Raw genomic sequence first — 17,373 nt, 5'->3', positions numbered from 1 at the left:
AAGGCAAGAATCTAAAGGTATTGCACCTAGATATATTAAACTAAACTGGTTATTTCTATTTACTAGTTAAAGCCTTGAATAGTACAACTTGGTTTCCTCTCAGAAGATGGTACCTTAGAGAAAATGTTAATGTCACAAGTTCCTGCCTCAAAATCTTTTCACTGTAATCAACTTCTGAAAAACAAGAGACAATTCTTGTTGACAATTCTAAATCTTATATTCTAAAACAAATCTTTTTAAAATTTTGAAAGAAAATACCTCAATGATGGTTGGTTTGCCCACATTTTCTATAGTTGGCGAACCATACAGCACTCCATCACTGTATGGTGTCCTTTGTATGTAGCGTAGCCATCCAGGTCTGTCAGGGTAACCCATTAAGTTGGTATTAAATGTTATAGGATCATTACTTATTTCACCTAGATAAGACAAATAATATTAGAATATTTACAAGAAAATGCTATATACTTTGATTTTAATGTTTCTGTTGAATAATCTTATTCTGACTTCCAGTTATGTCCTTTAAACATTTTCAAGGTGGGAGGGGGGCGGGGGGGGAAGAACTGCTAATCATTACAATATGAGAAGTATGTGAATTCTTACTCTGCACTTGTAAATATTACAAAATTTGTACCCGAAATACATAACCAACTGCAGAGGGGAATGTGCTTCCTAGACTCCTGGCTCTTAGTGCTTGCACTCAATAACTAGTAGGTCTGACGTTTAGAGCTCAGTTCCACCTGGAACTGAATCACCAAACCTCCTTACTGACAAAAGCACAAGGGCCTCAGTCCTTTAACTCCCAGCAAAGTTTTTTTTCATTTTTTTGTCATGGCTCTAGGGACCCAATCTACCTGGGAGGGTTAACTGTGAAGAGTATAATCATCAATGCCTGAATGTTTCTGGTCTAATCAAGATACAGTGATCTTCAGTACAGACAGCCTGGCAGTAGATCTGCTTTAGAGAACAAACTAATTCAAAAAAGTATCAGGCATTCCTGCAGAATGGATCCACTGACAGGTATAAATACAGCGGTCCAGATGCAACCTCTAAGAGCCCCTAAGATCAGAAAAGTATAACAGTTCTTCTTGTTCTTAGTGAAAAGGTCAGATTTGACTTCTGCTTATTTAGCTTTCATAGCCGAAGTCAGTCATTCCTAAGCACTAGGAGGCCCTCGCTCTTGAAGAGAGGGCACCTTGCAGCTGCGGCCCCGGCCTGGGGCAGACATCTCTGCAGCGTGCTCCTGGAGCTGAGCTTCCACACGGCAGCAGCAGCAATCCCAGGAGCAGCAACAAAGGAAGATGACTGGCGGGCTGGCGCAGAGGGGACAAACTGAGCCAATGAAGAAAGAAACGCTGTCATCTCTCCCGAAAGGACCAGTCACAAACAGCCTGAGAATTGTTGCCAAATGATAACTAGTTTTCAAGTGAGCACCTACACATCTGGCTGTGGGTAGAGGGGACAAGGACTGAAGGAACAGCCACACTAAGCCAGCAACAAGGTGTAATGCAACTTTTCTCAGAATTTTCTCAGGACAACACAGTAATCCACAGTGTTCAAACTTCCCAACATCACAAATTAATTTGGGAAAAAAATCTGAAAACCACTTGAGACACTTTGCCCTTCAAGAGAAGCCATGACAATGACCCAGCAGAGTACATTTTTCAAGTAACAGGTGAAAAATAAAAGGACTATGCAAATATTGTAATTTTTAGTTTCACAGCCAATTTCAGATATAATCACAATATGTCTGTGGGTACAGCAATTTCAGTAGTTTCTGGAATCACAGTGTGAGAATCAGATTCACACAGCATCAGAATCACATGAATGTGAAGACAGGCTGGGGTTGCAGTGACTTAAAAGATAATCTGCAATTAGGAAAACTTTCTAGTTCCTTTCCTCTATGTGCCAAAACTGGGAACAAAGTGGGACAGAGGCAAACTTCACTGTATTATTGGTTGTAGCTCTGCCAGTCACTGATACCCTTATACCTGGGCCTTTGTTTTATGTAAGTAAAAACATCCATTTTTCAAGGAGAGGATATATTAAAAAAAACAGCTGTTCGTGCTCATAACAACACTTAACTGACACTAACAGAAGCTTATTTTTTCTTTAAAGTGAATTTTGAAAATGGTACTCTCAAATCAGTTCAAAAGCTTATTAATGAAACAGTACTTTTTGATTATGCATGCACTATACATGTATTACAATTTTTCCCTAAAAGCTTTTCAGCGTTGACAGGCAGAGGGGGCAAATGTTCTCCTTCCTCTCTACCTTGTTTGTACATAATTTAACTTTCTAATGATCCACCCTTTTGGCTTTTACCTTAGTTGCAAGTCAAAATACAATACTTAAGAAATCACAGCTCTTTCTCTGAAAACAAACCGCTTAATAACATCAAACAGTTACTAAATATAGAAAGACAACTGAATCCAAAGGAGCTTTTGTTTTCATTGAAAGAAAACATCATCACATATGCTCATATTCGATTTTATTTTCTATTTTGTCCCAAGTTTACCTATGCTTTCAAAGTGCTCCTTCATATATACTGATATATACTATGTCTAAAATCAAAACAGTGCTCTAATAAGTGGCATTTTTAAAAAAACTGTTACATAACAATTTTTTCTAACATTACAGTTAAACTTCTTCACTTTCTCATTAAATCTGAAATTGTGGAAAAGGTATATTTTCTGATCTCAGATATACAGTGTGCATTACTATGCCTTCCCAAATTAATAAGTAAATTCTTCAGAATACATGGAATTATATACATCTTTTTAAAAATTATGATCACAAATCAGAAAAATTTAAATTGTAGGATCATCCATTTTATTTCATCTGAAGATATTTTGACAGAAACTAAACCCTGCTCTTTGCACATTATATGCTGCACTGCAAAGTATGCTAAATAGATTTGATTTTTTTTTAATGCATTTTTTTTCCAATATTTTTATATAACATGGAAAATCTTAGCATCCCATACCAGGCTTTGGGTAAGGAGGAAACTCCCCCTTAAAGTACTCTCTCTCCAAAACATGAACAAAAAGAACTCCAGCAGAAGGGTATACATTCCGATCAGAGTGCACTTTAGACAGAATCGTGTACACTGAAAAGCAGAAGGAAAGATAAGAAACAGAAAAAGGCAAAAATGAGACATGCTCTAGATAATACAGCATGCATTTCAATGGCAATGCTGGCATCTGGGAAAAGGAAAGCAACAAATATTAGATACCTGTTAATAAGTTTTTTTAAAAGGTTGTGTGGATTTAAGAACAGAATGCAGAGCGCATCCTCTCTTTGACTGTTAGGGTCCCTTCCAATACTTCAATAAACAAAACAGGCAACTTTAGAATTTCAGAAATTGTACAAGCTAGTTATTTTTATTGCAATAAAAAATGAGTAAGTCAATTGTATTTTTATAGTTGGTTTATTTATATTGTTACATATACAATGAAAATACAGTAACTGAATGATACAGTCAAACTTTCTTGATATTTAACAATACAACTAAGGAACATGAGGAATACAGAAGAATCTTACCAATGGTACTGATTCCTCACTAAACAGAAATGGCAGATTTTTCAGTACCAGTGCAGAGAAGGACCAAAGCAATGCAACACACTTTTATTTTGTGTTTACGAAAATGCCTCACAGAATGCCTGTCAGAGAATGTTGATGATACACTTTCAATTCCAACAATAACTAAGGATTTATACGGTTCTTAAAACTAGACTTTTTTTTAGAACAGCAGGCTCACATACATCCTACATCCATGAGGTTTAAAATTTTGGTTAGAGAGTTCATTACGAAGATGTCGTGGTTGTGTTGAAACAGGATACACAAAAGGACATGGGTAATTATAGGCCAGTCAGGTGACACAAACCTCAAACCAAAAATTGAAGCCACTGATACAGGACTCCAAAATTAAAAAACTAAAGGATAACTTAATTCAGAACCAGCAGTATATGTAAAAGCAATATGCTATTTTAATGCAATTACAGATGTAGTTGATAAAGGTATACCTTACTCAGGTGTAACACATTTGACACAGTATTACATACACATTTTAACAAATCAGGATAACACAAAAAACATGATGGCACATTAAATGGATAAGAAACTGCTTTACAGACAGGTTTCAAAATGTAAGTATAAATGGAGAATACTGATCTGATAGGTGTGTCTCATGGAGTCTCACAGGACTGATTCTTGGTCATATTACTATTCCATATTACTATTCAATTGTTTTTATTTTATTTTTATTTTTTTAAATCAATGACCAAAAAGAATCGATCATTGCTGATAAAGTTTGTAAATGAAATGTAGACAAATGGTAAATACAGAGAAGTCACAGATACAGAGCTACACAGAGTTGCCTGCCTTGCTAAGCCGACAGGAACTTTATGAGCAGCCACATCTCGGAAGCAAGCTGCCAGGCCACAGAGCACGGGCGACACTGCCCCATGGAACAGGGACCCTGGAAGAGCCTGTGGCAGCACTGTAACAAGCTCAGGGCAACAAGCTTGCAGCTCGCTGCAGATAGAAAGGCTAATTTCAACACCCGGATCAATAAGCAAGATACATTTGAAACATGGATCAAATTCATACAATTATATCATTCTGGTATAATTTCTTTTCAAACTTTTCATTATACCAACCTTATTATCTGAGATCTGCTTAAAAAGCCTGGCTAATTAGGCATTAATCACAGACATTCCATCCCCTGTGCCACACACTCGGGGTGGAATCTATCTCACCTAATTTTAGATGCCCACAGAAACAACATCCACAACTGAATTAGTCAGGCTCCTTTTATAGTCAGGGGAGAGAAACAGATGCTTCTAAGGGTTGATTAATTTGATTTCTCCTGTAAAATGAGATGAATCATGGCCTAGATTTCACTGGCTACACTGACTAGATCTCCACCAGTTGTAGAGGCAGCCTAGCTGAGGTGCAGACATCTGCAACATAGACCTCCATGGTTAGTTACAGAAATCCCACTGTCTGAGCCTGATCGGCTAGGATTAATAGTCTCAAATTCTCAATATGCTGTTGATCAAATTCCACAGCAGGAAAACTTCCATCATCAGTGCCTCAGGGAAATAATATTTTCTAAGACATGTACAAGAGTGATATTCTTCCATCAAAATTCATTTGAATTAACAGGAAAATGGAGTTAGTTCTTACCTCTCGTGCTAGACATCTAGCACTATTTGTAACAGTAAAAATATCCTGTCATCAATCATACTAATGATCACTTATTTATCTATGTAATGATCTGCTTATCAGAGCTGATGTTAACCTATTTTGAAAGTGCTTTTGATAAAGACATGCTGTTCAGTACTGTATGATTAAGTTTCAAGATCCATTTTAATTTGTTCTTAAAGAGAAAATTAATACAATTTATTACAATTATTTGTGGTTAATAAACTAGTCAATTTTAATTATGTAGACTTAATTTAACAACAATAATTTACAGCTATGTGATTTATATAATTAAAATTAGTAAGTTAATGACCCCCAAAAGTTTTTTATTCACTTTTGTGAATGAGCTATAAATACAGCAAGGAAACCAATTAATTTCCTTTAAAATACTTTCAAGAAAAGCTGAAAAAGTAATTTATAACATTAATAGGATTATTCACAGCGCAGAAAATCTGAAAAAAATAGAGTGGCTGGGTGAAGATGCATCAAATATCTAAAAAAAATAAAAATAATCTATTTTCCTATTTCTGATGCTGTGACTCTACAATGAAGATCAATTCAAATAGGAGAAACAGTAAAAAAGTAATATATATTTTCTCCATAAATAATATTTTTGAAGGAAAAAGGATAATAGAATCAGCAGCTACTGAAAGAAAAATTATTCTATAACCCATGTATTTACTATGCCTTTTAGAGGAAATCTACTGGAAACCACTTGCACATGCCTAGTAATGAGACATTCTGTAGCTGATGTAAGTATAGTAATAAGGACCTTCAGGCAGATATAAGGCAGTGATCTTGGTGGAAGTTTAAAAATGCCTCTCAGAAGGGGGGGGGGGGAAAGCACAACCCTCTTTTATTCTGTGATGATAAATACATTGTAATGACACGAATCTGGAGATTAAGAATTGGAAAGTTCTCCCCCTTTGTTAGAGAAGCTTCTTTTTCCCCAATGGGGCGCCTTCAAAATTAGAACGAAAATGATGAGTCTTCAGCCCACTACAGCAATCACTGCTTTTCAAGAATGAAATTATAAATGAAATGCTGTTTTCTTCAGGCTTTTAAAACGCACAATAATTTTCATACGATTGCCTGAGACTGGAGATGAATGTTTAATCATCTTAGGCGATCAAGGGATGAAACTGAATACACTTATCAACCTCTAGATATCAGTCTAATATGGAAGACTGCTGGTGTGAATTGTCTGGGCAATTTCCCTGTGTAGATGAAATCTTGGGGACCTGTGAAAGGATTCTGTCCAACTAGCCATAGGAAATTTCTTCGCTAATGGTTATATGTAAGACTTCAACAGAACCCTACTACAAAGACAGTATTGGCTACCTTGACAGCACTGTTCTTCCTTGTTTCCAGATCCCTCGGAGGATTCTCTGTAGGTTCCAAGATCTACTTGTACAAAAAGGTTAGAAATTCTGGAGACTTGTGAAAGAAGTAGATAGACTGGGAACTGAAGGTTGAGAAACGCACATCGCTCTTCTCAAATCATGTTGAGAAACTGCCCCAGTTGTCCCTCTTGTAACCTTGACCACAAGCACAGCCAAGAATTCAGCTGGGATTTTATCAGTGTCCAGCCCAGAGACTGTAAACAGCCACATGCTAAGGCTCATTTATCAGATAAAGACAATCCCAGTCTCCAGAAACTTCAGAAGATTTCCTATGTTGACTGGAGTCTTGTATGTTGATGGTCTTCAGAAAAAATCCACCTGGAAATTTTCTCTGGATATTTCAATGGCATCTCTCCCCATTGATTTTTATCAGAGGAAGCATAATCCCAGAAATAACTTGAGTTGGCAGCCCATCCAGATTGCTTACCACTTAGTATATAATAGCTACAATATTCTATGTGTACTTTCACAAATGACAATAAAATAGTCTTTTGCAAATGTACATAGAACAATTTTTAAAAATTGTTATAGACAAGTTATTGTATTAAGCAAACTGCAGAGGTATTTCCAAGCAACCAGCATAAGAAAGTGTGCAATATTAGGTTGTACACACAGCCATTATTTCAAGCAAAGCCATAGTTGCAACAGAAAAAGTTGGGGAAAACTCAAAGACACACAGGTCTGTGAATGTTTAAAAGACTGAAAAAATGAAGTTTTTTGAAATTACTTACCTTTAAATATCACCTTATTCCTAAAACAAGGACATGACTGAAAAAGCAAGAGTAATATTAAAAGCAAATTTGACTGAACCAACATGGGATTTAAATTTACAACCTAAACTCACCATTCTTCTCAACAGCCTTTATTCTGCTGATAATATAACTGTTGGCTTGCTTAGTCTTCCAGTTAACTGTTCCATTTATGCCATCAGCAGAGCTTAACAAAAAAGCTTTTCAAAATAAAACAAATGCAAAAAAAAATTAGTCAGATCAACAGACTTCCACAAATCCAATGTCAGATGGGATCAGATGCCTTCTAAACGAGGGTTTGTTTTCAGGTTTTTTTCTCTAGAGTTCAGGAATCTCAGTTTAAAAAATGATGGTATTTGATGTGAATACATAAATATATAATAATCTTTCTGATAGTCACCCTTTTGACACTTATTTTCCAAATAAGCCAAGTTTACACTGAACATTTAAACACCTGCAGATGCTTCTGCTGATATATAATTATTCTGGTAAGGAGCATGATGAAGAGCATTCTCTGATGAACATACTTGCACTGGCAAAATCTCACATACAGGCAAGGACATACCTAAAATTACTTTTACTGGCATAACTTATTTTGGCTAAAGTAAGGAACTTAATATTGCCAGGTGTACAGCTTTGTTTGTATAAAGATGCAGACACATGGGGCTGAGCATCTTGCCCTGCAGACACAACCAGTAATCAATTTTGAAAAAAGAACCAGTGAAACACTTGTTTATTTTCATCCCATTTAGCCAGATTCAACCGTTTTGGGCTGTGCTCTACACAGCTGAAGGTGCAAGAAGTTTTAAAAGTGGTGAGGAGCAAGTGAGTATAGAAGAGTCTGAAAGCAGCTGTTGTGCTGAGGAAAAAGACTCTATTCCATCAGTAGCAGATATGCCTGAGAAAGTTCCCTCTTCACCTCCCACTATTTGTTCTTTTGTTCCCTTTCTTCTGCAAGGAATGATATATCAGCTACTTGTCAACTAAAAATGCAGGGAGAAGTAATTGCATTAAGTGGCTAGGAAGGGGAGAATGGGCATAATCATTAGCCTTCTTTTGGGAGTAAGGAGAATTCATGTCAAACCTGAGCTAAGAGATGTTATCAACATCTTACCTTCCTTGTAAAAGTAGCAACAAGTACAGCTACTAAAAAACAGAACTTGCATTCAGACATATCATTTTGCAGGAAGAAATGAACACTTGCTGGCAAATATACATTCAAAATAAACAAGTATCATTTATGATGGAAGCTTAAACATCTGCGAAAACTTCTGCTAGACTGCTTCTACCAGTCAGCTACTACATTACTAGATATCGCATCCTCTGGAGAGGATTTACGAGGCCCAAAAGATCTGGCTTCAGCAGTAGGTATGATATGTAAATACTCAGTGAGTGCATGAGAATGAGACATTTGTTAATCATAGTTATAGTTAGTTTTATGATGACTTCGGTTTGAAAAATTTACTCAAAACATTTAAAATTTAATTGTGGAGGAAATGTAACAATCCCCCTCCAAAAAAAAAAAGAAGAAGAAGAAGAAGAAGAAGGAAAGAAAAGTCCTGAAATCACCACACCAGTGTAATAAGGGTTCTTAAGTGTGAACTTCTGTTAAGTCTCTTTAAACTTCCATTATACACAAAGGATCTGATTTAGCAAAAAGGTATTATTTTCATCCACTGTTTTACATCTATCTTGCATGATGGACAACTTTCTACCTGCTGAATCTACCTACACTGAAAGTCTCAATATAATAGTGTCCTGTAGAATATACAGCTCACTACTGCACATGTAGTGTAAATTCTCAATAATTCTTGAATACTAGGGAAATTACAAAGTTGTTCCAATATTTCAACAGAATGAGCTACATAATTAGAGGCTTGTCAGCCACAAACCAATCCCAAGCAAAACAATATAACAATTAATACAAGACTTCATTAAAGAATTAAATGAAGAGCAATATTACATTTATATGAGAACCAACAAGGGTTTAATGCCTCTTTTCAAACTGACATTTTTGGTGAGCCCACAAGTTTGATAAAGATAGCAATAGTGATATGTCACATTTAGATATACAGAAAGATAGCAATAGTGATATGTCATATTTAGATATACAGCATATATACAGACATACAACCAGTGTATCTGTTATTCATGTGCCAGAGCTTATAGCGTGATGTTCTAATACGAATACATATCACTATCTATTTGATTTTAAATGACAGGCTGTGAAATGAAACAATTCAGGAACACACTGCCCATTCAACAGCTTTCACCACAGAAATGGCAGTCTGTGGTACCAGACCACAGCAAGAGAATAGGGCTACTGAATAGTTAATGTTATATCAGATTTCTAGCAGGCCTCACAAGGTTCAGCTGTTAGCCTTATAAAATTAGACTTTTTTTAATATATATAATGACCTGGAAATATAATATATATTGATAATATTTGTAGGTAAAAACAAAGGCTGGGAGACTAATAAATAATGGAGACAACAAGCCACTAACACAGAACAGTCTGAGTTGGTTTGGTAAACTGAACATGATCAGTGATGTGCACTTCAATAGAGTAAAATGCAAATGCATATCCGGGAACAAAGAATGCATGCCATACTTACATTACAGAGCATGTAATTCAGGGATACCAAACTTTGATAAAAGACTAGGGACATATGGCAGATAATAATCCATTGAACAGGAGCTTTCAGTAGAATGCTGCAGTTAGAATGGCTAATATGTAAACAGGAATATCAAGAAGGAGCAGGGAGACTTTGTATTTGACACACATACGATCACTTTTCAAATGCTGTGTCTAGTTTTTACATAGAGCCTTTCAGAAGGATGTTGACAATGTGAAGAAAGCTCAGAAGATTCATAAATATAATTAAAGGATGACAAAAGAGGCCTTATACTAAAGAATGCCTGAGTTGAAGCTACTTATTTATCAAAGAGAAAGTCAAGAGATAATTTGATCAGCCTTGTATTCACACTGAAAAAGAAAGTTAATAGTGTCAGGCTTTTATATTTGTTACATGCTCCCACAGTTGCTGGAGCACCCACCAGTACTTACTAGAGCAGGAACAACTCACAGCTCTATGCCTGTGATTTAAACACGCACAGGAGAAGTACATCTACAGTGCCCTTTTTCTTCTTTGCACAGGTTTTATATAAATGTTTTAAATATTGATATTTAACAGCATTCAGAGATGATATCCACAACAAATTCTGTCCACCTCACAGTCCAAAAAGGACCTAACAATCACAGACAAACTTTATCATTCCCTTATTGCACTCTAACATCCTAACATTGTTCTGCAGCTTTTGTTACCCTCCTTGCTTCTTTAAGCTATGACCATGATACAAAAAACTGTCCTCTGGTTCCTCTACCGCAATCTGCCTCAGTCTTTCTCGCATCCTGAGCCGGCAGTACAGATGCAAACACTGCACAGCTTTCTGACCTGCTGCTGAGACCTGCAGAGCAGAAGGAACAACCAGAAACTGGCACCAAGAAGTTACTATAGAACATGTGTCAAGAGGAAACTGTCTGCATCAAGGTGCTCAGCCCACACCTCAAATAAGAGCTTGTACCCAAGCATTTATTGAGGACCCAACTGGTGTCTGCACAGAGATCCTTGCTTCATTGGTCACATAAGTATCTTCTACTGGCAGAGGTAGAAGTTGTACCACAACCTTTCCTCTTTCTTACTGTCAAATATGCCGTACTTAAGTGTAAGTAACCAATCACTGTAGCAGTTTACTATGAATTAAAGTGGATTCTCAGTCAGAAATTTACATTGCGATTGGATATTTTCTAAAAGATAAGAACCTCTTCAACCACAGCTATTACATAAGAAATAGGAATTAATTTATGCTAGTTCTGCATTGTGGATTACTCAGAAGCTCAGGCTAAATGATTACTATGGCCTCTCTGCACTCAATTTATTAATAACTATGTAAAAGTTTAAGTCAAAACCAGAAATGTTTCTAAGCTCTATAATTATTCATCTCTGCTCAATGGATAACGATTACCTACCTGTTTCTGTGGCATTCATTTATTATTATAACCTCTGGGTATTTCTCCAAGATTATTCAAGAAAAATAAGTGGAAGAGGAGTTTTGTCAGTCTTCTGAACTCATTGTGAAACTTAGCATTTGCATTCTTGGGAATGCTGTAAATTAAATCCTGAGAGGAGAGCAAAATCCTCATGTTTTATAAACAGCAACATTCACCACCATAGCCACCACCATTCTCCCTCCCATTGCAGGGCTGACAAGAGAACCAAATTTGATCAGCTTTTCCATGAAGGCACAGAAAACAATGTTGCTAGTTCTTGCAATGTAGTCTGAAGCCTATGGTGTAACCAAAGGAGTATGGGCACATCACACTGAGTCTGCTATTTCATGGTGACCCTTATTATTATCATCTCTTGCTACGAATTTTAGAGTACCCCTGTAATTATTTTCAGAATTTTTGAGGTGGCAACGGATTTAAATGACTAAAGAAATTCAGAAAAGTCATAGATTTCAAGACACTGAGATTTCTGTCTGATGGCTGGCTTAGTTTTTCTAATATTCTCATCTCCATGGCTTGGACTACCACTAAAAAATAATCTGCTTAAAAAAACAAACAAACAAAAAACCCACTTCAGATGTTCGTATTGCAGTTGTAACAACATTTAGAGACAGTCTCCACTACTTAGTTGGGAGGAAACTGGATTTCTCAGGTACAGAGGTAAAATAAAAATCTTACATTCTCAAAACCAGAAAAAGAAGGTTAATTTAAAAACTGATAACAGGAACTCTTCTCTTAATAGACACATACTGAAAAAAAATGTATTATCATTTTTTGCTAGGTTTGTGAAAATATGATCTGTTGGTTAAGTTGGCTAGAAAAGACCTTAGTTCATCAAAGGAAGAGCAAGATTATCCAGCTTACATAATAACATGATACAACATTATTATTTAAATGAAAAAAGCATAATCTAGTCAATATAATATTTAATATATATAACATATATATGTTTCAGTCACTACTCTGACTTATGAGACTTCTGGTAAAATCACACTACCCAGTTGTTAGCCTGTTCATAAAATCAAATAACTACATTTATAGCATGTATGAAACAATTTAAAATATTCCACAGTAAAAGCAAATATTAATACTCTGATGAACTGCTGATAACCTCTGGATTTGTGAAGTCCCCCATAAACTGCAAAAATATGTTCAAGGAAAACAAAACAAAACAACGAGAAAGCTCTTACAAAGTAAAGTGTTCCTCAAACAAAAACAAAAAAGCTGCTAAGAACCTAAGGCTGAAACTCTATTTTCTATAGCAGTCAAGAAAGACTAGAAAATAAAATAGAAAAGGGTTTTTATTGAACACAGGTGGAGCTTATGTACCTATCAGAAGCAGCTGTTGTGAGCAAAAAGAGAAGACAGACACTACTTAAGCCAGTCTCAGCTCTCAGTAGCTAGGTAGTTGTTTAATTTGCTTATTTCTTTTAAAGCTGGATATCTTTCTTTGAACTTAGCAGTTCAGATAAGGCTATTTATTTTAACTTTATTTATACTCTAGAAAGGGAGTGCTTAATGGTTTATTTTGTGAGAACTGGCTAGAGAAAAAGTCTATGGTAAAGACAAACAGTTTCATAGCAAATTTAGTTATAATGTTTTGCTGAAGTATTAACTTGAAATCTCTTCTACTTAAGAACAGTCTGCATCTGATAAAATAAAAACTAAAAGTTCATAATAAAATCAATATTAAAATGGGGTAGGCAGAAGTCAAGTTAAAAATCTAATGCTACATGAAAAGTTCCCCAAAACTAGTCTGACTTAAGTAAATATAATAATACTAAAATTGCACAAACTATAAAACTTTATTTTCTTCTGATAGCTATGCTTAAACCTCAGCATCACAGTCATGTAAAAACTCTTCTCGGGCCAAAGCACTTCTTGTGTTCTGGTTTGTTTGTTTGCTTTCCTTTTTCTATAAAAAGCAGCTCAACAGATTAGGAGGGGAAAACAGCTTCTGTCTTCAAGTTTTTTAGCTCTTCTTCTCTATGGTTCTTTACTCTTCCTAGAACTAACCAAAACTAGTAACTTCCCCCCCTTCCTTTAGAACTCTGCTAAAGAATAAGACCTTGCAGCTCAAACCATAAAAAATATCCTTGCAGCTTCTGCTTGTCTAGACAATGACACTCTGTCAATTTATCAATATCTACTCAAATGTCCAAAAGCTATACCAAGATGGATATTCCTGTCTGGGGTTGAAATTCCTTCTTCTCAGTTTGATAAGAAACAATCTATCTTCTGAAGAAAGGGCTTTGTGACTAAAGTGCCTGAAGTATTGTCATGAACTTTTAACCAAATCTAAACTTTGTCAAAATAACCTTCTCTTTATACGCTAAGAGTTATGTCCAGAAGATAAATTCCTGCTATAAAGCTGACTTTTTTGTTATCTGGTTTAAGGATCTCTAAGACTTTTCCATGTAAACTATATCACCTATAAAGAATGTGCTTCTGTAATGAAAAGCATGCTAATGGCATGACTAGCTTTTCCCTTCTGTAATTATTTATTCAAGCAAGCACTTCCAACTCTGTCCTGACAATAAATCTTATTTACTGATCTGGGTCAGACTAGTGCAAAGATGTGATAAATACATCGTGATAGGGTCAGATTCAGAGTTCTGTATGAAGAAAAAATGTTTCTTTGTCCTTGTCTTTTGTGGTTGCACCCACAAAAGCAAAAAAGGCAGGTACACTCAGACTATTAGTCTGGAAACACTGAAGGAGCAGATCATCTGTGAATGTTCTGCCCCCGTCTGTGTGTGTGTGGGGGGGGGGGGGGGGGCGCTGCTGAGAAGCCGTGTGATGTCAGTGGCTCTTCTACTGAGAACAGTGATGAGAGCGCAGGGGATCTAGTGCAGCCTCCTGAACGTGTTTGTCCTAGGCTGTGATTTCACAGCAGTTTTAAACTGGCATATGTCACAAACCGACTGATAGGAGGGTCTCCCAGCTCATTCCTGGCCACTTAGCACAAACTCGTGTAAATGTGTTGTGTGGGGGCTTTCTGGTCTTCTTGTTGCTGTTTTTACCACAGCAAGCCTGCTGAATTAAGTGAGGTAGGGTGTGGTTTCTTTCTTTTTGGGGGGGCAGGGGGGAGGGAATATATTCATCCAACTCAGTTATTGCTGTACAGGCATTTGTGCCCACAAGGGAAGTTATGAAAAATGCCTAGGCTGTGGAAGGGCAGGACAATATTTTCTGGCAGCTGTGCAGCTTTATGACAAATTAATGTTACTCTGTCATTACAGCTTTTGGAGTGAGAACTCAGGAGCTCCTTCTCTGTTCTGACTGCTTTATAGGGAATGGCTGGGTGGGGGGAGTGGATTAGTTGCTCTCTCTCTCCCTATTCCTGGGACAAAACAGCGATTCCTGTGCCAATATGAGGCACTGCCAACTAACTCCATAACTGCAGAAATATGAGGCAACAACCACAAAATGGCCACAGCTATTTGAATAATTCTTTCAAGACCATGAAGCAGAATATGAAGGCAACTTACTGGTCTGCCAGACTTCAGCTTTGCAGTAACTGATGTGGTGGAAGTGTTAATAAAGTCAAAGAACTGCCAATTAGCTTGTATTAGAAAAGCTTAACCTAAAATGTTACTTTTGACAACAGTGTCAAGTCCTATCTTTCCAAGCACTTTCCTAGCACTGGAAGAGATGATCATCAGCTGGTGTTTGAGTCACTGCTTTCAATTTGAATACTATATTAGCCCCAGAGGAGAGAATGTTGGACTTCTGAAATCACTCTTAAGCCTTTTAAGCTCTTAATATCTTTAAATCCCTGAACTTACGGACTTTTTGAAGAAGTCTGTTCATTGTCAGAATCCAGGTCTTTTGCCACCCCTCCTCCCCAGCAGAACATTAACTACAAGTTCAGGGATTTAAAGATAGTAAGAGCTTGAAAGGCTTAAGAGTGATTTCAGAAGTCCAACATTCTCTCCTTGGGGGCTAATATACTATATATTTTATACATCTTAGGTGCAAAAGGGTAAGTCAAGGTTTTTTTTCTGAAGAACAAGGGAAAAAATAATCCCAGTAGATGAGAACACAGTTCAGATCAAGAGATGATCTTCAATAGCTATCATGAAAACGTTTGCTTTGTTTCTTTCTTGGGGGGGGGGGGGGGGGGGGGAAGAGAGCGCAAGTGAGTTCCTGACAGTCCGAGTCATTCAACTTCTATGAGCTGTCTGGTGTTGTATCTCAAATCAGACCAGGGATCTACTACAAAATTCTACCTTGATGGAGAATGTTATATAGATATCACTTAATTCTGTTCATGTTTGCTTTCTGTATCAGTCTCAAACCATGTATTCTGCTGTTGGAATTAAGGAAATTCAGCTGAACCAAGCTGCAAAGATCCGAGTTTGAGGTGGAAAAGTTAACACTGGTAAACCTTTAAAAGTTCTACTTCCCTTACTGTGTAGTCTGGAAGGGACCTGTGGGTTAAGTTTACAACTCAGCTTCTAGAAGCCTCATTTTAGTTGAGCTTTTCTAGACTTAATCTTAGTTAACATCTAAAGCTTATCCTAAGACTGTCCTAGTTCTTTCTGGGTTGCTATGCCACATTTGGCCTTGAGGGAGGGAGACAGAGAAGCAGGAAGAAATAGTTTCCACATTAGGAAAATAGCAGGGTTTCTATCTAATGAACATCAAATTTTATTCTCGCACTGAATGACTCAATGATGGGGCATTGATTACATCTGTAGTATATTCAGTGCTTCATGCTTCTACAGTCATATCTTATGACTGGTATGATAATACACATAAAGAATAACACTTAAATATACTAGTTCAAGAAGAGACTGAGCAGGCTGTCAGCTCTCAGATGATAGACCACTGGTCCCTCGGATCAGAGAAGAGCCTAAACAAATAGATTTCTTGCTGTTGACATGCTCTTGGGACAGTAACAGTCTCGTGAAGGAACTCCTGCAGCTGGGCTGCTGCTAAGTGCACTAGAGTGAAGTATTCAACTTGGGGGGACCTTGTGCCTGCAAAACCTCACTGCTTCATGATAGCTATTATTTACATGCATTAGGCAGCAGAAGTGAGACTTTCTCTGCAGTCTTAATTCTGATACAGTCAGATTAAGTGCTCGAGCTGATTATTTTGGGGGGGGGGGGGGGGAAGGTACCGGTGAACTCGAAACAGTTCAGCACTCAGGCACAAGTACCAGCCCTGTCGAGCCTGAAGGGAGAAGAGGGTGGAGGAAAGCAGCAGACACGCTTGCCCTGCCGTGCTCCCCAGAGCCGGGCCGCCCCTGACGCCCACCGGCGGCCCCGGCCCGCCCGCCAGCGCCGCGGGTGCCACCTCCGCGGCAGCAGGCCGCCCCCAGAGCCGGCCCGGCCCCGCACCGACCTGCCGCCGCCCCGCGAGCGGGTGGAAAGGCGGTTGGGGGGGGGGGGGGGGCACAGCCGGCCATGCCCGCCGCGGCTACAGGGCAAGGAGGGGCGGGCCGGGAGCAGCAGGGTGCGGAGGGCTGGGGGGTGCCGCGGCCCGGGCCGGCGGCTCCCGGTGCGGCCCGCGCCCGCCTGCCGCGGTGAACCGCCGCCGTGACCGACCTGTCAGCAGGAGGGTGGTGAGGGCGCCCCCGCTCTGCGGCCAGGGTCCCGCCGCGCAGCACCGCATCGCTCCCCGCTCCTCCGCCGGCTGCCGCCACCACCACGGCCGCCGCATCCTCCGCCCTCCCGCGCCGCCGCCGCCGCCTCGCCCCGCGGCGGCCGCAGCATCCTCCCCGCCCCGCCCCTGGTGACGGTCTCCAGGCAGCGCCGGCCGCCCCGCGGGGCATGCCGGGAGGAGGGGCCCGCTGCGGCCGCCATGTTAGGGAAGCCCGGGCGGGGGGCGGCCCGCTGTGGGGCTCCCGGGAGCGGCCTTCGCTTGGCTGCCGAGGGCCGGGAGGGAGGGACGGAGTGAGGCGGGACGGAGTGAGGCACGGCGGGCGGGCGGGCGGGCC

General features: G+C 38.9%; 1 protein-coding gene across 3 annotated transcripts in view; it reads right to left on the bottom strand.

Annotated features, from left to right (window-relative positions):
* The window catches only part of SGCE (sarcoglycan epsilon), a 41,654-nt gene extending 24,523 nt beyond the window's left edge, over positions 1–17,131 (bottom strand). For 2 of the 3 annotated variants that reach the window (XR_010883500.1, XM_067291678.1), the window contains exons 1-3: positions 16,982–17,131; positions 2,984–3,106; positions 259–416 (exon numbers count right to left, since the gene is read on the bottom strand). Coding sequence is in view for 1 of the 3 variants with exons in the window: in XM_067291678.1 (XP_067147779.1) it covers positions 259–416; positions 2,984–3,106; positions 16,982–17,096 (396 nt within the window). In the remaining 2 variants the exon portion in view is untranslated. The remainder of the gene's footprint in view (positions 1–258; positions 417–2,983; positions 3,107–16,981) is intronic. The other variant, XR_010883501.1, reaches the window with a different exon arrangement.
* Between the last annotated feature and the right edge of the window lie 242 nt (positions 17,132–17,373).

Source organism: Apteryx mantelli, chromosome 2 (genome assembly GCF_036417845.1).
Source record: "Apteryx mantelli isolate bAptMan1 chromosome 2, bAptMan1.hap1, whole genome shotgun sequence".
Taxonomy (NCBI): Eukaryota; Metazoa; Chordata; class Aves; order Apterygiformes; family Apterygidae; genus Apteryx; species Apteryx mantelli.
The sequence above is the reverse complement of the archived record's forward strand: the minus strand, read 5'-3'. Positions and strand labels throughout refer to the sequence as shown.